At 37.2% G+C, this 22,159-nt stretch overlaps 1 protein-coding gene across 12 annotated transcripts in view; it reads left to right on the forward strand.

The window, feature by feature from the left end:
• TNRC6A (trinucleotide repeat containing adaptor 6A) overlaps window positions 1-22,159 on the forward strand; it is a 223,948-nt gene that overhangs the window by 152,600 nt on the left and 49,189 nt on the right. For 11 of the 12 annotated variants that reach the window (XR_009492855.1, XM_059881576.1, XM_059881575.1 and 8 more), the window contains one exon: window positions 7,108-7,129. The exons of the other annotated variant lie outside the window; for it this stretch is intronic. Coding sequence is in view for 10 of the 11 variants with exons in the window: in XM_059881576.1 (XP_059737559.1) it covers window positions 7,108-7,129 (22 nt within the window). In the remaining variant the exon portion in view is untranslated. The remainder of the gene's footprint in view (window positions 1-7,107; window positions 7,130-22,159) is intronic. 12 annotated transcript variants of the gene reach the window in all.

Genomic DNA, 22,159 nt, shown 5'->3' on the forward strand with positions numbered 1-22,159 from the left:
CATTACCTAAAAGAGTTTCTTATGGTATCCTTCTGTAATCAAAGGATATTTAAAAATAAGCCTAAGACATAATTAATTGCTGCAAAAAAAATCTTTAGCCAGTACATTAATTAAAAACTATAATCAAAGCAACACAAATTGCAGAAAAATAAAAGATGGCTGTAAAGATTTTTACAAATTAATAGTAGAGGCTGATGACAGTTAACTGAGCTGGGCATTCGTCTCCTACCATATCATTTCAAGGACCTTAAAAACGTTCTTAAAGACCCAAGATGATACTATTCCATTTTTGTATTCTAATGAAAAGTTATGACTTTAATTTTTAAATAAATACCTTTTGTAGTAGCAACTGGATTTAGACTATAGTAACAGAATTACCTCCCCATTATTTAGTAGGGAAAAACTCAGGCACCGAACTATGGCAGGTAGGGAGCTACTGAAGCACAGAGAGAAGTGTTTAATTCAGCCTGAAATGGGGTAGAGAGACAGGGGATTTTTCTTAGAATAGAAATGAACCAAGTGAATGAGGAGCAGAATGGAAAAGGGTTCCAGCAGTAACTGAGAATTAAGTGTCCATAGCTTGTATGGGTTAAAGTATGGGTTTTGATTGAAAGGGGTGGTAGGAAAGGAGCCAAGCGTAGAAATGTCAGGGGACGAGACTGGAGAGGCTGGTCATAGCTGTTGGCACTTCCCTCATTTTGACCATTGGGTGACCAAAGACGTTTTAGTAGAGTGACATAAAATTTTCCATTTTAGAACTGTATTTAGAGCCTTGACCGAGTGTAGAATTGGGTTGGGTAGAAACTAGAGACTGTGATAATAGTGAAGGGACTATTAAAAGCATCCATAAAATTTGTTTAAAGGATATGAAGGAGGAGTAATTTAGATTGACCCTTAGGTTCTAGATTGAGTGGCTAAATACATCTTGAAAGTGAAAGTTAAGTTGCTCAGTCGTGTCTGACTCTTTGTGACCCCATGGACTGTAGCCTACCACGCTCGTCCATCCATGGGATTTTCCAGGCAAGAGTACTGGAGTGGGTTGCCATTTCCTTTTCCAGAGGATCTTCCCGACCCAGGGATCTACCTGCTTTCCCACATTGTAGGCAGATGCTTTACCGTCTGAGCCACCAGGGAATCTTAGGAGAAGTTTAACCAGGTTGGGGGATACACAGAAAGGGGAAAAGAAATATAATTCAGTTGTGGACTGCAGAGTTTGGGTTACGCTGAAGCCAGTAAACTGGAGAAGGAGAGAGTACAGAGCACTGAGGATGAGTAAGTGATGAGATGAGTTGACTTAATAGGTGACCCTTATTGTTAGCCTTTGGTTACCCAGGAATGAGGGGGAAAGATGCATTGGTTGTTGGTAGGTAAGGTTTGGGATGGGTCCTAGTATACAGAGTTTTGGCATTGGTGATGCCTTAGGCCTCTGTCAGAGGCCTATTGGTATAGGACGGTTTTTGCAGTTGATCAGTCTTTGCTCAGGATTTGTTATGAAAAAAGGTGTATCTCTTTAAGTCTAAAGTCGGGAGGAAGGCTTATCATACTCTTGTTTGAAGGCCAATTACTTAATGAAAAGAGAGTCTTAAGAAACTTGAGATTTATTGAGAAAGATGCTAGGGTGCACTTTGTGTAGAATCATTAGTTTGTCAGGCATCTGAGTAATGGCATTAGGCCATATTGATCCCTGCTTCTAAAGTTCAATATTTAGCTGGTAAGTTTAGGATGTATGCGAAATGACAAGAGAAGAGGCCTTATTGTATAATGAAACATGTTAATTTGGAATTGACTGTAATTACTGAGGAAATTCTAAGAAAGGGAGGAGTTACTCAAATGATTTCTTTAAATATCCTGTTTTTTGTTTTTTTTTTAAATTAAGGAATAGTTGACATACAGCATTTTAGTGTATGCTAAGTCACTTCAGTCATGTTTGACTCTTACGACCCCATGGACTGTAGCCCACCAAATTCTCCTGTCCATGGAATTCTCCAGGCATGAATGCTGGAGTAGGCTGCCCTCTCCTTCTCCAGGAGACCTTTCTGAGCGGGGGGTGGAGCCCGAGTCTCTTACGTCCCCTGCGTTGGCAGGTGGGCTCTTTGCCACTAGCGCCGCTTGGTAACTTGTGGTGGTTCATGATTACAGCGTAAGGATTCAGTGTTTGTGTCTCTTGTGCAGTGATCACCGTAAGAAGTCTAGCTAATCATATTTTTTTCTTGTAAGGAGAACTTTTAAGATTTTAAATACTATATTTTTAAAATTTGTAATGTGAGTATAATTTTAAAGTTGTCACATATTTAAGTAATGACTAGTCGTTGAAGTTTACCTTTCCATTCTTCATCACCAAATCTGAATCACCAAGTCAGTGTCTTTAACGCACGAATGATGATTTTTGTGACATTTGGCCTCTCACAAAATCTGAAGCGACAGTTCTTCATACCGCTCCATCTCTGCCTCACAGTATGGTTCATCTCTCACCCCAGCTGTGTCCCAATGAAACCATCATCAGAGGCTTAGAGATGTGAAGAAGGCTTTTTTCTCTTTCATCAGATCTTCAGCTTTGATAGGGTATTGCTATGTATTCTGTATACACAGTAGTATCTAGGGATTGAACATAATATAAAGAATATTTAATACTGCTAATAAATGTTAAGCTTAGTAGACTAAACTGGCCCTGTAAATAGGACTGTCTCTGAATTCCACATAACTGGCTTACAACTGAATTTGAATACAACCCATTGGTGAAATGAGGACAGCTGGTGTTTCTGTAGGCTGTTACCAAATAGCTCTTTAAAAACAAAACAAAAGGGAAAATCTCCCAAGTTGGCACACTTACAGCCCATATGAAAGATCGTGAGTCACAGGAATTCTACGTTTCCTTAAGCTTGTCTTTGGCTGTAGTAGGAGCCGGCAGGTGTATCCAGGTAGATGACAGACATCTCCAGAAGTCAGGGAGACGAGCCCATTTGTGTAAGTGTTGAAAACACGAATTCACCATGGTAAAAACAATCTGTCTGTTTTACGTAATCTGTGTACACTTTTTTTTAAAAGACTACGTATTTTTGTTTCTGAAAAAAAGATTTCAGATACTATCTGTTTTAATTCAGTGAGTTTATGTGTAAGGAACCACAAGCATTAAAATGAGTTAAGTGTCACCATCAGAGTGATGGAACAGGAATAGAATTGAAATCTTCTGTTTCCCCCAGCTGGTGGTTTTCCAAAACTCGGTGCCATGGCTTTATCCTTTTAGTACAGAACATTATCTTGTACTTTTATTTTTTACCAACCAAAGGTGAACTTTAAAGCTGGAAATAATATGATAGTTTTTATAAGGTATTTAATAAATCTTTATGCCATGAATACAGAAAACAGATTTAACAATTCCTAATTGCCACTGTGGCAATTTAAATTTAAAAGAAATTCAAATTCAGACCTCAAGTTAGTTTCTATTTTAAATGAAAAACTAGATAACTTAATTCCTTACATAAACAATCAGACAAAGCTCACTATACTATTTATACTATGATAGTTTTTCTAATTTTGTCTATTCATTAAGTATCAATTTAAATGTTTTAAATTCCTCTATAAAATTTGTTTACACAAAATTGCATGGTTTTTATTATATTTCAGTCCCAGTACATCTCTGATTAATAACAGAAATCAATGACCAGATGATTTTTTTTTTAAGCCTTCTATTTCACATCAAAGAATTATGGCTATTTGCTTATCTTCTGATTCTCGGCTCAGAAAATAATTTGCTACAGCACAGGAATGTAGTTCCTGTACTTAAGAAAAGGGCAATAATAGTAGCAGTAGGTTGCTAGTATGAATTTCTCTCGTTTCTGGTTTTAGAAGAAATTTCTAGCAGGAATCTTGAGGGAAATGTGAGAAGGAAAAAGGAGGATGAGAAACAGGTTAATTATAGAGGGATAATTTAGTACCAACTTTACTTTAAACATGTAATTATAGTTCCTAGAAAGCATATAATGGTTGAGGGTTGGAGGAGAGAAGCACCAAGACAAATTGGGATGTTTTGGTTGAGAATGTGTAAAAGTCAGTATTCATGAGTATTTTTGTTACTGTGTTAAAAGCTTGAAGGGATTTTTATAAAAGGCTTTGTGGATTTAATGTACTCATTTTGAGTTTAAATGAGACGAATTTCATTCCTCTTCTTTGGAAATTTTAGTATATACTAGTCATGTCTCCCAAAGGTCATTTTGTTCTGAGACTGGGAATCTTACCTGGCACTGTTAAGACATTTTAGGTGATTTGAAAGAGGGGGAAAAAGCAAGACCTGGGAGCTGGGAGTGATTTTGAGTCAGATCCCTTCCAAGTGTGAGAGCATGGAGCCAGAGCCAGAGCATGGGCGAGTAGGGCCGACGGTAGCCACACTTGGTCCTATGTATTGAATGCTTTCTGTACGCTTGGTGCTGCCCCACGTGCTCGCTCGCTCTCTTTTCCCCCCTAAGCTCTTTATATGAGTTCAATCCTTTTAGCCTAACAACAAGTCTGAGGTAGGTGTTTTTGTTCCTGTCTTATAGATGAGGAAACCAAGCTTTAGAGAAGGTAACTAATTTTGACCATGGTTACACTGTTCATGGTGAAGCCAGGAGTGACAACGAGGCAACTGGGCTTCAGACCCCGAGTCCTTAACCACTGAGGCGCACATAAGGGTCGAGGAGCTGAGGCAAGTGGTGCAGAGCCTGACAGAAACAAAGCAGCCGGCACGGACCTGGCATGTCTGCCCCTTGTCTTCCCTGATAAACTGAGACAGTGGTGCTAATTGCTTGTGGAATCGCAGCTCAGGTTTTTGTTTTTTTTTTTAAGAAAACAATATTCAAAATAGAAATACTTTTGCTTCTCAGTTTGCTGAATCGTTTAGTTCTGTTGTACAAGATCCACAATGATACTTTGCGTTTGAATAGTATTATTTATCCAGAAAAGATTTATATTTTATTTGAGCCTCATGAGAGCCCTGGAAAGGTAAGCAGTACAGTTTTTTTTTTTTTTTTCCCCTCATCCATTTGAGGGATTAGGAAACTGAGACCTAGACAGTTTAAATGACAAGGTCATTTCAAAATAAAAACAAATTATTGAAGTTAATTTTAATATATATTATGTAACCCAATATATCCAAAATATTGCTGTTTTAACTTGTAATCAGTGTAAAATACTATCAACAGGATAATTTACCTTTTTAAACAATGCTCACACTAACTCTTATCTCAGTGGTCAGTAACCACATGGGGATAGTCGCCTCATTTTGAGCACTGCAGACAAATACTCTTAAATAAATCGCTGACCCCCACTTGGAAAATTAATATACAGAGTCCCTGAACCAACTCAGCACAAAAACCTGCTTGAATCATTCCATTTGCTTCTCATCAGGAGCTCTTGGGTTGTGGTAACGAACATTCTTTCACTGTATTAGTTGGTGTTCGATGGGCAGACTCCTTTGAGCGTCTCCTTGGCGCTCTTGTCCTTGAATGAGGTTAACCACTGTTTTCAAGCAACGTGGAGGATTTTCCCCAAAGGAGCTGGCATAGTAGATACCCTTTACATTGTAAGGCCTGGAAGAGCAGTATTGTATGTCTTGAGATTTAGTAACATGGTCATGGTTTCTATGTACTGTAGCCTCGTTTCCTTTGGGAATAAACTGGAAGAAACCAGGAGAGTTAAACAAAAAGACAGAGAAATCCCCACAGAACAGCACACTATGTCTATTTTCAATGCAGAATAATTTCTGTATCGATTTTTTTGTTTCAGAAAATTGTTATCTTATTGTTTGGCATGATATTTATAATACTTGAAAGTATTCAGGTATTGAGTTCTATTTTTCTACTGCCAGATTTTAAAAACAATTTCTCCCAGAAATAAATTAAGTGTTCAAGCTAATTGACTGGTCTTTTGCCATTGTCCTTCCATCAAATTTTTTTTTTCTTTTAAATTTTAAATCCATATAAAGTAAAGATGGGCCTCCATTATTTTACTTGTTGCTAGTGCTCTAAACTTGGTAAAGCATTTAAGTGCTTGGATTTAACCTCTGCCTTTCTGAGCAAAGGTTCATGTTTAGTATGGCTTCAGTATTATAGTAATTGCCATACAGTGTTTTACCATGTAGTTCCATAATGATATAATTTTTAAAATGGTGTTTTTGGCAACAGTTTACTATGATTAAGCAAAATGATTTATCCTGTCCCATGACAGTTTAATAAAAAGGCTTATCTTCATTTAGAAACAATTTCTGATTATTCAGTAACTAACTATTCAGTTTTCCCTCACCTCCCTGCCTATCTGCCTATCCTTGTATCTTTTTTTTTTTTTAAGGATTCCCACGCAGTTGGGCATAATCAAAAAGTTGATTTTCACTTGTGGCCTTTGTAATCAGTTCTTATCAAGGCCCTTGAAGTTTGAGCCAGGCACCTTCAGGCAGTCCTGCTGTGCTCAAGCCCCTCTCCCTAACGTATCAGACACAGTGCAAGTAATGGCAGGCATGCCCATAGCAGTTTAGCTTCAGAACACAGTCATTTGAATTGAATTGTCAGATGTGTCAGAAGAGACAAATATGTTTCAAAATTTTTCCCACCCCAAAATACCTAAATGTTAGCTATGTTTAACTGCAGCAGCCTAACTTCCAGAAGTTAAATTTGTTACTAGTTTGGCCAAAGAAGTTATATGCAGCTTTCTTCCAGAAAACATGATTTATCTTTTATCATTTGAAATAAGAAAATTTGAAGCCTTTTAAACATATGCAGAAGGTAAAGAAGACAGTTATATAAAAATAATTTTAAAACTAAACGATGAGAGAAGTGCAGTTCCATTTTTTGTTATATACTGTCATACAATGGTGTCTTCTCCACTTTGTGCCTAAAACATTTCAAGAATTTTTTTAAATTAATAAACATTGTGTCAGGGACAATGGGGCACATCTGTGGGAAAAGCATGCTTTCTTTGCATATCTTTTCCTATGCCGTTCATCTAAATGATGGATTCCTTATTTAGTAAAAGTGTATATGTCTTATGTAATAGTAATGTATGAGCATTTTATCATAACAGTCCATTTCTTTCAGTTTCATATTTACATTGTTTTTTGTTTGTTTGTTTTTATTTTAGGCCACTGAACAAAAAATCAAAGGTACGTTGTTTAAAGCTATTTTTTATTATTTTTTTTTCATGAAAGCAAGGTTGTTGATATGCATTTTTGTTCCTCTCCAGGATGGGAGAGAGAAGAGCGTGAAAGGAACAGAGGGGTGGGGGCAGACTTCTGCAGTGACATCACCTTGGAGTCACCTTTGGGGAATTTATGGTTTATTGTAGTATATATTACCACTTTAAAAATACTGTCTCAAGACCTACCTTACAACTATCTCTTTAATCACCACTCCCTAACACACTCCCTTGATATGAGTGTTTGAACACAGTACCTTTCCTTTACTCTTCTAAAAGTCGTCTTGTCTGGAGCTACCTCTAGGACTTTATTCCTTGTTCTCTGTATACTGTTGTCTCCCACTCCTTCCTGTAGGCAGACAGTGACATCCATTCTGTGTTATCACTGAGAATATTAGATTGCTAGCCATATGGTCAAATTGAACAGCCCCTAGTACATGCCAAGCAAAAGACTTAAGGGTGGTGAGGAAACAGGAACCTGACTCCTCTCAGATCCTGAATCAGAATTTCTTCACCCTCCCAGAAATTAGTGAAAGGTGTATGGCTGTCTGATGCTGAACTTATTGGCCTAAAGATTGTGAATTTTTACTTAAGCTATACCAAAAGTATAATCTCTGCATTTGACTGATACCTGCAGTCAGAACTGCCTGTTTCTATTAGAGGTCAGGTGTTGGTTAAGGTCACATTTTTAGATGCAGTTGTTTGAGAGGGAACAGGAACAGTTAAGGAAGACCTTTTTTGAGGTTGTGAGTCTTAAAAAATGAGATAGCCAGTCAAGGAAAATAATGAAATGGCAGAGGGATCAGTGTGATTGAAGATTCAGAGATAAGAAATAATGTGATGTTAATGTGTACTAGTGGTATTCCAAGAGCATTAAGTACCCAGTGATAAGTGGGCAAGGTTAAAGGATTTTTCTGAAGGAGGTTGGTAGGGGCCAAAGAGGGCCTTATATGCTAAATGTACTAAAGGAGCCCCTGGAGGAAGAGCTTAAGAAGAGCGTGACATCATCATTTGTTTTTTCATTCTTCTTGTAAATCTGTCAGTCACTTACATGGAAAGTTTGGATGAAATATGGGCAGGGATTTGAAAGATGGTGCCGACAGAAGACACTGGGCAGAAGAGGCAGGTGAGCAAGAAGAGGGAATATTCGGAGAATGAGTGTAGGAATGTTAAAGGGAGATGGCAGAATATAGGCACGGAGGTGGGGGGAACCGGAAGACTTGGTGCTGATTTTTACATGTACAGGTCATGATCATAAGCTATGCTTTAGGAATATTTCTTTGTCAGTTGTGTCTAGTGTCACCAAAGAGGGAAGAGAAGGAATAGAGAGAGTGATGGGGATTTGAACTGAGGTCTTGACAGTAGAGGTAGGGGATGGGTGACAGAGGTGTGAGATGTGCATGGTAGCGTTGGTAACTGGTGAGAGCAGAAGAGAACCCGAAGGTGATATTGTGGCCTTGAACCTGATGTCTAAGAAAGTTACAGGGATGTGGAATCATGTAGGGAGTAGCATTGCCAAACTCATTAATTAACATGGGGAATTCCCTGACGGTCCAGTGGATAGGACTCTATGCTTCCACTGCAGGGGCCACGGGTTCCATCCATCCTTGGTCAAGGAACCAAGATCTCACAAGCCTCACAGTGTGGCCACAAGAAAAAAAAATTTTTTTTTAGTAGGACCATGACCAAATTAGTTTTCTTAAAATTCCACTTTTCTCGCACCACTCCCTTGGATAGGAATGTTGAGTTGTGTTACTTTGCTTCAAAACCAAACTCCTGATTGACTTATAAGGCCCTCTTTAATCCGACCTCCCACAATCTAACCAGCTTGTTTCCCATCACTCCTTCATATTTTTCAGATCCTTATCTTTTTATGTTCATTCCTGTTTGTGTTTCTTTTTGATCCCATTTCTCAGCCAAGGATGCCTTTCAGCTTTTCTAAACCTCTCAGAACTTATTTTCTGATGGATCCCTCCAACTGCCATTGATCCTTCCCTTTCTGATTTCTTAAGATGTTGTGACATGTATTAAACTCGGGGCACAAAGTTGTATTCTAACCTTAGATTTTTGACGGGTCCATGGATATTTTTGTTTCTTTAAACATGATCTTTGAGTGCCTGCTATTTATATTCTTTCCAAACAGAAGTCATTTCTTTTACATCCATACATGAAACGTGAACATATTTGAATCTTTTTTAAAAAATTTTTTTCCACAATTCTGAGAATGTTAGGCTGAGTGTGTGAAGGTCACTTCAAAGTACTTTGTTGTTTTTGCCAGCTGTTTTACTCACTTTATCCTTCTTTGGATGGCAGCTCCTTTCATACTTGGTCACACTTACTGTGATTCATGAAAGTGTATCTGTTTTCATGATGTGTATAATATCTGTATGGTGTTTATGGTTTGGGGTTTGCAGTGATTAGATTACAAATTGAAGTCTTGTAATACGGGTTTCGGAGAAGGCAATGGCACCCCACTCCAGTACTTTTGCCTAGAAAATCCCATGGATGGAGGGGCCTGGAAGGCTGAAGTCCATGGGGTCGCTAGAGTCAGACACGACTAAGCGACTTCACTTTCACTTTTCACTTTCATGCATTGGAGAAGGAAATGGCAACCCACTCCAGTGTTCTTGCCTGGAGAATCCCAGGGACGGCGGAGCCTGGTGGGCTGCTGTCTATGGGGTTGCACAGAGTCGGACACGACTGACGTGACTTAGCAGCAGTAGCAGCAGCAATATGGGTTTGGCTCACACAGTTGATTTTTGCTAAGCTTAATTTTGGAATAATTTATGATTTACTGAAAAATTGAAAAATAGTACAGAGAGTTCCCATATAGACCTCACCCAGTTCCCCATTATTAGCATCTTACCTTTCTTTGGTACTCTTGTCAAAACTAAGAAACTGAAATACGTTGATTGGTATTACTGAACTCCAGACTATATTTCCATTTTACCATTTCTTCTATTAACTTTTCTGTTCTACAACCCAATGCAAAATAATTTGTTTAGCTGCCATTTTTCCCTGATCGCCTGTGGTCTCCACACAGGTGTTTTTATTCATATCCTTTAAATTTTTAATTGATGGCCAACATTTAAGACTCAGGAGAATTCACCGTAAATCAAGATTATAGCTTATACTATCAGCATCATTTTTGTCTTTTTGTATTATAGAGTCTGTATAAAGCCCAGGTTTAGTTACACGTGGCTTTTAAGTACTTGAAATGTGTAATGCTGCTGAGGAACTGAATTTAAAATTTTATTGGACCACGTAGCTCTAGAGCCTCCTTCTTCGTTGTTAGAGTCAAGATTTTAGTGCTCAGACTGAGCATAACTGATTAGGCCCAGCACTTCCTTTAGAAGTCTGCCTTAATGAGCTATTTCTTTTTCTAAGACTACTGCCATTCCCAATTAAATAACACCTACCAGTGTTGCTGTCATTCGGTGGTGAAACTGTATAAAAGCTGGATTTTTGTAAGGTGTCACGAATTCAGTTCTTGACCAGCTTTGTTATATGAAAACAATATGATGTTTATTTCTCGGTGCAGTGAACTCATGGTTCATCTCATAGAAGTGTGAACCCTTATGAGTGACATAATGAAATTTTTGAAAATTTTATTCTTGTGACTTGAACTTTGAAAAACTGTGAGGAGCATAAGTATTGGAATGTTTGAATATTTGAAGTTCCTTGTTAAAGAATGTATTTGAGTATCTCTTTGAAACAGCAGGGAAATGAAGGGCTGAAAAAATTACAGTGAGATATAGGAATGGATGAATATCTTGTGGCCCTATACACTGTACAGGCAAGGAAGAAGTGATTGGGAACTCTCTGGAGAATAAAGGTCATTAAAAAAAAACTTTCCAGCTCTGACACTGGCTTGTTTTGGAAGTATATGAAGGATTGTACATTCCTTACCAAAAAATAAGCACTGTTCATTTTTGTCAGCTGATAGTTATTTTTCTGTCTGTCTGTGTATTATCATGCCAGGGCTTTCTTCAGGTGGTTTCATAAGCAAGCTAAGTATAGAGAATGGTAATCCCTAGTGCTCCTAAAGGAGGTAAGGGGAGCTTTCAGATGGAAGCAGGAACAGAGAAAATTTGGTACAGATTTTTTGTTTTCTGATGATCACACAGGGAAGCATAGTTTTATTACTTCTGTTCTCTTTCTGGATTAATTTAAAACTCATGAGAATTAAATCAACATTTAAAACATTTTTGTTTCTGCCACAATTAGAAACCATTATTTGTATTCAGTTCTAGTCTTTTCTGTTTTTCTGTCAAACACAATTTCATTACTTAAATCCATTGATCTAGGGTGTGATCGAAATGTTCAAGAGCTGTTAAATCAGCTGCATGTCACCTCCTGTTGGAGACATCAGGCTAGTTAACTCTGAGCACCTACTGTGCAGCATGCACTGTGCTTCACATTTACTTCATTTTACCAAGGTGAGATTCTAAACATTTAGGCACTAATAGTGAACGGGCACCCGTGATTCAGAACACTATACTGCAGCAGGCCGAAAAAAGCTTGATGGGCCAAGAGTAAAACCAGCTCTCAGCTGTTGAACTTTGGGAAATACGTGGGACCCAGGGAAGGGACCAGAGCAGCAGGCTGGGAACCATGAGACTTCACGCACTGGATATTTAAAAACTAGTATGGGAAGAGGGCTTCCTCAGTGTGTACTAGTGCAATATAAGCCTGCATTTAATAATTTCAACAGCCTTAGGAGAGTGGATCGCATTATCACTATTTACAGATAAAATGAAGACTAGGGAAGTTTAAGTAACTTGCCTGTTGGTTATGCAGCTGATTAATGTCTGAGTAAGGATTGAACTATTAACCTACTGGTGTCTATGGCGTTGTTTTCTTTGAAAACATCCCTGTGGTGGTTACATGGAAGACAAAACAGGAGAGCTACACCATTGCCCATGCTTTAATAATACGCAACAAATGAACTAAAGCAATGCGTCTTTTAAAAATATTACACAAAGGTCTTTTAATAGTATATGAAAGTATATGTATATACATATTCCCATATGTGTATGGTATTTCCCATTTGAGCACAAAGAAAGAAAGAAAAACTGTATTACCAGCATAATTTTTTTGATTAGAAAGGTTTTGACAGCTTTGTGATGTGTGAGGTAGTTGGCTTTTCAAGGATTTTTAACATTCGTGAAATACTTATTGTGGGCCCACCCTGTTCCACGCACTGCTGTGGTCACTGCTGCTCCCGCTGGGCTGCCATCCTCATCCTTGTTTTACTTTAAGTTCAGTTCGCTCGCTCAGCCGTGTCTGACTCTTTGCGACCCCATGTTTTACTCTAGTAAAAGTAAATGTATTTACCTGTGATCTCAGCTTAGCACTCCATTTTCCCCCTGAAATCCTAAGTTTCTTAATCACAAAGCTTCCTACGATGATGAAATTCAGGAACTTTGGTGGCTTGATGAAAGGTCACTGTACGGCATAGATTTTCAGAGGAGAAAACCGAGGCCCAAAGAGTTTGTGACTTGAAGCACATTGCCTGACCTTGTTCACATAATGGCACATGTAGAAAATGATGTTTGTGAAGCTGTTGTAAACAGAAGAGGCTGCTCTCAGCTGAAGATGACAGTCCCAGAGAGTCTGAGCACCCAGACTCTGAAGTGCTGCCCCCACAGCGTCCGTGTAGCCTGTTTCTGCCCCACATGTTGGGAAGGTCTGCTTTCAGAATCGGGGCTTGGTTCAGTGTTTTTCTCCACAGTGTGCATAGTACAGATACGACTTTTGTACTACAGGCAGGCATTAGGTAATATTTGGAAGACCAAGTTCTAATTCCAGATGTGCCATGATAGTACTTTGGCTTTATGAGAAATTTTGAAGGCAAATGGGTGCTGACCCCTTTGAGGAAGCAGAGGTTCTTACTGATTAAGAATTTACCAATGGTGAATGTGTTTCTATGAAAATGTGTTTGAGCGGTGTAACAGATAAGGTTTTTTAGCTGTGCGCTAACAGGAGATGGGGAAAATGGCCTTTTACTTCATGGGAGCCAATAAAAAAAATTATTTGGGGGTGTATCAGTCACAATTTTTCCTTTTCTCCTATTAAGAAAGAAAAATGATTTATATAGATTTATACATGTAAATCTAAATTTATGTATTCAAGAGGTTATAAAGAATGCTAAGAACCTCCCCCACACACACTTTGTTTGTTTGTTTTAGGAAAGAACCATTTTATTTCTAGTAAATGTAGATGTGTTTGCTTATAAATAATAATAAATTATTAAAATAAGTAGAAATGGTTTTGTGTATTCGGATGTCTGATAAGACTGGAGCAGGACAAAGGAGACAAAATGAATATGAGAAAAGTGGAGATTAACGTAGTTAACGAAGTAAACTGTTGTTAGAAATGAGATTCAGAGACTATTGAGCCTATAGTTGGTGGCTTGTGGGAGCATCCTGGGTTTGTATCCTGAGCCCTGAGATATTATGCCTGGGCAACAATTAGGTCTTCAGTTTCAAAGAAAACGAATTAGGAATCTTGTTTAAATTTTGGAGTAGAAATTGGGATGGATTAGCAAGAGTAGCTTAATCAGTTTATACTAACTTTATAAGGGAAAACTCCAGACTAGGAAAAAACACATTATATATGATAATTTCACTGTATATGGTGGTTCAGTGGTAAAGAATCCACTTGGCAGTGCAGGAGACACAGGTTCAATCCCTGGGTAGGGAAAATTCCCTGGAGGAGGAAATGGCAACCCACTCCAGTATTCTTACCTGGGAAATCCCATCAGAGGAGCCTTGCTGGCTACAGTCCGTGGGGTTGCAAAGAGTTGGACACACTTAGCGACAGAGCACCATTCGTAAGAATAGTAGCTGAGCTTCTGAATGCATACTAAGCTCTCTCTCAGTGCCAGTAGCCTTAGCGAAAGTGCACCTGATAAAGTGATACTTAAAGGCGGCATTTTGCTGGAAGCAAATAAGGTAATCTAATGAGGTAATCCTGGAGTTTTTGCATAAACCAAGCATAGTGGTTAAAAGTCCAGTCTTCTGAGTTAGATAAACTTTGATTTGAATCCTGCCTTTGTAGTTCTTATCTCTGCGACCTTGAGCAAGTACTGTAACCTCTAAACTTGGGTTTGACTCTGTTAAAAGGAGATTATCTAGGCTACTTAATGTGGGAATGAAATGATACATAGAACATACATCACAGGACCTGGAGGGTAGTTAATGCTGAGTATGTAATAGATAACTTATTATTAATACAAACACTGGTTAGAAATTTTTGATCTGTAGCTTTTAAGATGAAAATGTATACTGCAAGGAACATTGGTATGGAGGTCAGATTTGGTTTTAAATTTTAGCTCCACCATTTACTAGATGTTTAATCATGGGCAGCCTTCTTCTGAGCCTTAGTTGCCTTACTGGTAAAATTGAGGTAATAATTCAAATGCGTAGAATCATGTGAGGATAAAGGGATATTAAATTGCATGGTATCCAGCTGATACTTGGTAAATTTTAGCTTCACAGCTATGGTTTTGCAGTATCTTAGCAACCTTTGAGTCCCTTGAAACATCATGCTAGTAGTTTCCCCAGTCGTTTCAGAGTTCCTCCTCACCCAGACGATGACTTGCTTTTTCCTCTCATTAAAGTAGAACCCAGCCCAACATGGGTGAATCACAGTAGTGTTTCTGCAATAGTGCAAGGAATATGAGGGTGGGATATATGATCTTTATAAGTTTGTCAGGCTAAAATTGGTATTTTATTGCTTTGATTTAAATAGAAATCAATTTTGTTTATTGGTAAAATGGAGTGTTATGTGTTATTATTTGTACTTTTTTGCTCTTAAAAATTATCCATTCTTCTCTACCCATTTACTTTTTGAGCTAAGAGTTTTTGTTTTCTATTTACATGAGCTCTCTGTATAATAAGCTCATTAACACTTCCATTTGATGTGTTTCATGAAAAAAATTCTAAAATTATGGACTGTATCATATGTTTTAGGTTGTTCTGAGGATGAGATTCCAGGGAGAAATACCTAAATATCAGACCCGTGAGGGCTTATGTGTGTTTAAAAACAACAGCATTGTATAGTATTAACTGCTTAATTTTTCTGAACTTCATTTTTATATATATGGGAGTGGTTTTTCTGATTTAAAAAAATTATTTCTTCATCCAGTATTTCTTAGTTTGTATCTTCAGTGATTATGACAGTTCCTCTGTTATACAAATTTTGTGAACTTTTTTTTTTTTTTCCAGTATGTTTGGGACTTCTGTTGTTCCTGTTACTGACTTCTAATTGAATTTTTAGGTGTTACCCTTTTTTCCCCTTTGGAGTCACAAACGGAAGTCAAAAGTTCTGTAAGTGTTGCTACAGTGTCTAGTAGAACGATTTTCCAAATTTACTCAGACATGAGAACCACGTGGTACATTTTTTAAAATGCAGGTTCTGATTTAGTGAATCGGTGAGGCTTGAAGAACCTGGTTTTTGTTTGGTTTGGTGTGTGTGTTTTCTGTTTTTAAACACATTTCCCCATTCCCCATAGCACTTTTAGTTAAATTTGGGGGTCACTTCTAGAATTGTTAGTTATATGAAGAAGAGACTTGAGGGCAGTGAATCTTGTTTTAATTTTTATTTTGTATAGGAGTATAGTTGATTTACAATGTTGTGTTAGTTTTAGGTGTACAGCAGAGTGAATCAGTTGCACATATACATGTATTTATATCCATTCTTTTTCAGATTCTTTTCTCGTTTACGTTATTACCGAATATTGAGTAGAGTTCCCTTTGTAAAAAATTACAGTAGGCAGTTTTTTTTCTTTTTTAAGCATGAGCCTCTGCCTGAAAAATAAATCTTTCATCTTCCCACTTCTCTGCATCTCACACATTTGGGCAAGATTTGATGGAGAGATTAACCAAAAATCTTGAGACTACCATATTGTGAATGTTGTGTGGGTATTCTCTAGCTCTTAAAGATCTGTACTTTAGAACAGATAAACCTTCCTTCGGTGTTTTGCTGAAGAACAGAATTTGTTAATAAGGTGACTTCATCCAGAAATTCATTAATGAAGCTTGGCAGAATAATTTATTCAGTCATCAAAACCTAGAGGATTGCAGAAGGACAAATCAGTTCTGTTTCTCTTTGTGTTGGTAATTTAAGATGGGAGATTTGGGGTAGGAAGATAAGAGTTCTTTGAAGCAGCAGAGCTAAGACCAGGAAAATTTCTGATTTCTCTGGGATTTTGAAATGAATTAAAACTAAGGGAATTCAGGAATTCCCTGGTGATCCAGTGGTTAGGACTCTGTTTGCACTTCATGGGGTATGGATTTGAGCCCTGTTTGAGGAGCTAAGATACCACATGCCCCTTGGCATGGCCAAAAAAAGAGAAAAAACACCTAAGTGAATTCAATTTAATGTTTGTTTTCAATTTGGGATCTAATTCTGAAGTGATTGTTTATATCTTGCTGTTTGGTATTTTTTCTGAGGAACCTTTAAACAAATGGCTAAGATTTGAGACCTCTCTTGTGGTCCAGTGGTTAAGGCTCCACACTCCCAATGTAGGGGACAAGGGTTCGACCCCTGGTTGGGGAACTAAGATCCCACGTGGCAAAAAAAGAAAAATTAAGATTTGCTTGTACCTGTATACAATATAAATATAGTTTATTATGTTTAACATTAGTTTTTAAGTCTTATTTTTCAAGTTCTCAAAAGGCCATTCAGTTCAACTTGTTAAGGATTAGCAGAAGTTAATGGATTGACAAGCATTTAGCTATTTTGCAGATTGGCTAGTGGCACTTAAAACTGCAGCCATTTATCCACAATGAAGGCTTTAGCACTGCATCTTTGTGTGTCAACTGAAAAGCCAGAGTTCCCCCTCTGTGCCTTTCAGTGTTCTAAAACTGACAAGTTAGTAAAGGACAAAGAACATATATTATACAGGGGAAGTAGAATCAATATTGTTAAATCATCCAGTATGCTTATTAATGATAGCAGAAATGATCTTTATAGTAGTACAGTGTTTGGCTATGTTTTTGATAAATTTGATTTATAAGCTCATTATAATTGAGTAGAATTGCTCTTCACATTTTCAGCTAGCTGCTTCTTTCCCTTTCCACCTCACGCTTAAAATATAAGAAGATGGAATTCAAGTTATTGGGCCTCATATATAGGGATAGTTGGCAAGCATTATTTCTGTAGCAGTAAAATGACATTATGCCTTTCCTCGATTTTCTTCTGAAAGCTGCAGAGTGGGAAGCAACAAAAGTTGGAAACACCTATCTTTGGAATTTCTTGATATACAGAATTTTCTAATCTGCTATGAAGTTTTTATCAGGTTTGTGCTTTGTGAAACTCTTGACTGCAAATGGATAATGTTGCTGTTATTCATCAGGAAAGCTGAAATAATTGATTTTTTATTTTATTGCCCATACTTGTTTTCACTTCTCTGAATGTGAGGCAGATTCTTTAAAGTGAATGTTATTAAAAGCTACCTTATTATTTTAGTAGAACAACTAGAATAATTAATTTGAGAATTTAGGCTTAAAGAGATTATAATTACATATTAGAAACATTAATAAGGGAGAAAGATAAATATTATACATGGTATTGCCTGATAAACAGTAAAGTTTAAATATACTAGTTTGTTACATGTTAACTTTTCTTCCCAAAGTTATTTTATTTTGTGACCCTTAAGAGCATAAAATAATTCCTTGTAATAAAGGTTTTAAGGACTATTAATCTATAGATGACACAAACTTTTTAAAAATATTTGAACAATTTTGTTTTCTAACTGACCAGCTTTCAGTGGTACATGCCATCTTGCCTTCAAAGAGGTTGACTTTTGTTTTTCCCATATAATGATACATACTGAGATTGGAAATAATAATTCTAGGTTAATGTAAGTTTGCCCAAGCACTCTATATTTTATAGATGCTTAGTAATTTTAACTATTTTAGTCCTTTGAATAATTCAAATGAAAATCTGTATGTGGTTTTTTATTTTCCAGACATCCATTTAATACTTCTTTCTGTTAAAGTGAAACCATATCTTAAAATGGCAGTTTGTATAGTATGGTTATTATTTATGCTTGTACTTTTAGAAAATTTGCAGTGTAGCCAATAGGAAAACTTTTATGCAAAGCTGATTTGTAAACTTCAAAAGGATAATAAGGGAAGATCTTGAGTTATTAAGATGTATTAACTGATGTTTTGGGGAGTTCAGTAGTAATACAAGGTGACTGATGGCTGGTTTGTATTTAAACTGTTCTTTAAATTTGTAGATAGCTGAAGGAAAGTTCATTTTAATTTTTTTCTGAAATGTATTAAAATGTTAACAAATTTTTTAAATGTTATTTTAAAGAAGCAAATATTCATATAAGATAATTTCAATCATTAAGGAATAAGAGTACATAACAACTTGTTTTTACAAATTTAGAGGTTGGTATATTTAGAACTTTGGATATTAAATTGGTTTTTTTGTTGGTTTTTTATTTGAATGTAAGACTATTGCTGTGGGTTTTTCTTTTTTTCCAATTAATTTTTTTTTAGCAACAGTTTAAGGTTTACAGAATGAAATGATGTTTTTACATTTAGAAATGCCATAAAATTAGGATAAAAGTAGAAAAAAGCAAAAGTTAGTAATTTAATTGTAATATTGTTTCACAGAGTCTTGATTTGGAGTAAAGTGCAGGAAGATGTGGATTTAAATTCTTTCTTGAGTAATTTTTCCATTTTCAAAGATTAAAATGCTTGTTTATTTCTGGGCCAATTCAAATTTTGCCTATCTCCTTTAAACTGCAAAAGACAAATTGGGTCATGGTATGGCCAAAAAAAAAAGTAAAAGTGAAAAATTGCAGTGAATATGTTTTATACTAGCTGAATGAAATTTCTTCAGAATACTTTTCTGATATTATGGATAATGTTAGGGCTAATTAGAATGTCTTTTCCACACTAACAAGCACATTGACTAACCTTGTCTTGTTTTCTGGACGTTGGCTCTGGATTTCTTTTAGAGCAGGTGTTTGTGACCATTGAGTTACTCAGCAGTGTACTTACGCAGTGACCATCACTGTCCTTACTCTTTCTACTTCCCTTGGTCATTCTTTGTCCTTCTTCATTGGTTCCTGATTATTCCACCTCTTGAACGTTGGTGTTGCAGTGTTTCATCCTTAGTATCATTCTGCCTCGTTTTTTGGATTCAGTCATCTCGTATATGCTGACGGTTAATAAGTTGTTGTTCAACCAATAGTTCTTGACCATTTGCTGTGTTTGGTTCTGGGAACACCAGTGGAGAAAGGAAGAAAAAATAAGAAACCTGCACTTACAGAGCACATTGCAGTGTAAGAGATGCCCCCGAGTTTTGTGGGAGTGGGGGAGGGGCATTGTCATAATATACTTCTAATATTAGCTGAGTCTGGGAGAGGGAGAAGTTGGGGGTTGATTGGTTGTTTCCTAGGAAAGGTGGTGGACAGAAATATTTTGAAGAAAGGAATGTCATAAGGTGGTTGATTGGTTGTTTCCTAGGAAAGGTGGTGGACAGAAATATTTTGAAGAAAGGAATGTCATAAGAGAGCATGATACCTTTTGGAAAACCACAGACATTTGATGCAGAAGAGGAGATGTATGTGGATATAGCAGGGTTATGAATCTGGAAAAGTGGTAAACAGGGGCTGTGTTAAAGACTTTGCATTAATTCTGAGAGCACTTTAAAAATATGGATAACACAGGGCACAGGTTTGGGCAAAGAGTGAAAAGAGGGTAGGGTGGGATCACCACTTAAGTCAAGGAGACTAGTTGGGTTTTTGCATGATTGAATTGATGAGTCTAACCTATTCTTTCTAAGTCTTGCCATTTCTTATTTTACAGCTTCATAGCTGCTTTTTCTACCTGTATGTTGAATGCTAAACCCATATTTTTAAAAAGTTCAAACTTTCACTGAATTCTGGAACCATCTTGCTCCCAATCATTTAGCATTCCTATAGCAGTGGTTTTCATAGTTTACCTGAGGCCACGGGAGGCTCCCTGAAGCTCTCTTGAGACCCACAAGTTAAAACTGTTTCTATTATAATAGAAAGACTTTATTTGTCTAGTTCACTTATTCTCCCATGAGTGTATAGTGAAGTTTTCTAGAGGGGACACAGTGTGCAAATCACGACCAACTGGATGCAGAAGTGGTTGTGAGAATCCACCTGCCTTCTGTTAAGCCAGATGTTAAAGGGATTTGCAAAAATAAAAAACAATGCATGCTTTTTTTTTTCTTTTTTTGGGAAATAGTTTTTTGTTTTTTTTTTCCAAAAAAAAGAACTTTTAATATATAAAGGATTTTCCTAATGACTTAATAAATATTTAAATTTTTTTAAAAATTTTCTAGCATGGTAAATATCTATAGGTGTAACCCACATAAATGAAAGATTTTTGGTGTTCCAAATTTTTAAAATTGTAAAGGGCCTTGAACCAAAAAGTTCAAGAATGGCTGTCCTATAGTAATAAACCTACCAACAACAACAAAAACTAATTAAACTCGTTCTTTCACACATACTTTCCAGATTTAATTTTTTCTCTATTTTGTATCTTTGTAAATGGTACCACTCACTACTCAAATTCCAGGCCAGAAACCTGGGGTTCATCTGCCTTTTTTACCTAACTGGTAATAGTAATCACTAATGTTTATTGAATACTAGCCATGTGCCAGATACAGTTTTTATTGATAATTCTTTACATCCATTATTGTGTTCAGATCAAATCAGATCAGTCGCTCAGTCGTGTCCGACTCTTTGCGACCCCATGAATCGCAGCACTCCAGGCCTCCCTGTCCAACACCAACTCCCAGAGTTCACTGAGACTCAGGTCCATCAAGTCAGTGATGCCATCCAGCCATCTCATCCTCTGTCGTCCCCTTCTCCTCCTGCCCCCAATCCCTCCCAGCATCAGAGTCTTTTTCCAATGAGTCAACTCTTTGCGTGAGGTGGCCGAAGTACTACTGGAGTTTCAGCTTCAACGTCATTCCTTCCAAAGAAATCCCAGGGCTGATCTCCTTCAGTATGGACTGGTTGGATCTCCTTGCAGTCCAAGGGACTCTCAAGAGTCTTCTCCAACACCACAGTTCAAAAGCATCAATTCCTCGGTGCTCAGCCTTTTTCACAGTCCAACTCTCACATCCATACACGACCACAGGAAAAACCATAGCCTTGACTAGACGGACCTTTGTTGGCAAAGTAATGTAACCCTCACAAAACCCTATAGATATAGGTATTAATATTTAACTTTATTTTACAGATGAAGAAAAGGTACAGAGGGAATAGATACCTTGCTCATGGTCATGTAGCTACCAAGTTTCAGAGCCAAAATTTGAATCCAGCCAGTCTTTTGAACCTGTACTTACTTCTTTGTTCTGTAACAGTTTATGTAGGATAGATACATGTTTCTTGAGGACTTATTTACCCACACACTCCTTGTGAAGTCATCTGGGCCAGGTGCTTTTTTAGAGAGGTAAATCTTGCAGGACCTTTTAATGTCTTCTGCTGTTATTATACCATAGGATCTTCTGCTCCTCTGTGAGCTCATTTTGGGAAACTATATTTGTAGAGCAGAGACTGGAAAACTATATCCTGCAGGCCAAATCTGGCCCACTGCCTGCTTCTTTATGTGAAGTTTTGTTGGAACACAATCATATCCATTCATTTACGTGCTGTCTGTAGCTGGTTTTTGTGCTACAGCAGCGAGTTGAGTAGTTGTAACAGAGACTGTATGGCCTGGAAAGCCTAAAATGTTTACTATCTGGCCCTCTACAGAAAAGGTTTGCCAAGCCATTAGCTGGGTTTTCTGTTTTATTGGTATATATTTCACATAGGATCTTGTCTTTACAGACTCTCTACATATGAAGTTATGTGTTTTTCCCTCAGTACTATTTATATTTCTTCTTTTATTTCCCCCATTGTGTGAGATTACTAAAATTTTGTCTGATGTATTAGTAATAGTGTTAATGTTGGTATTCGATCTTATGCTGTGCCCTACAGCAATTTGAGTAG

Source organism: Bos taurus, chromosome 25, assembly GCF_002263795.3.
Source record: "Bos taurus isolate L1 Dominette 01449 registration number 42190680 breed Hereford chromosome 25, ARS-UCD2.0, whole genome shotgun sequence".
Classification (NCBI taxonomy): Eukaryota; Metazoa; Chordata; class Mammalia; order Artiodactyla; family Bovidae; genus Bos; species Bos taurus.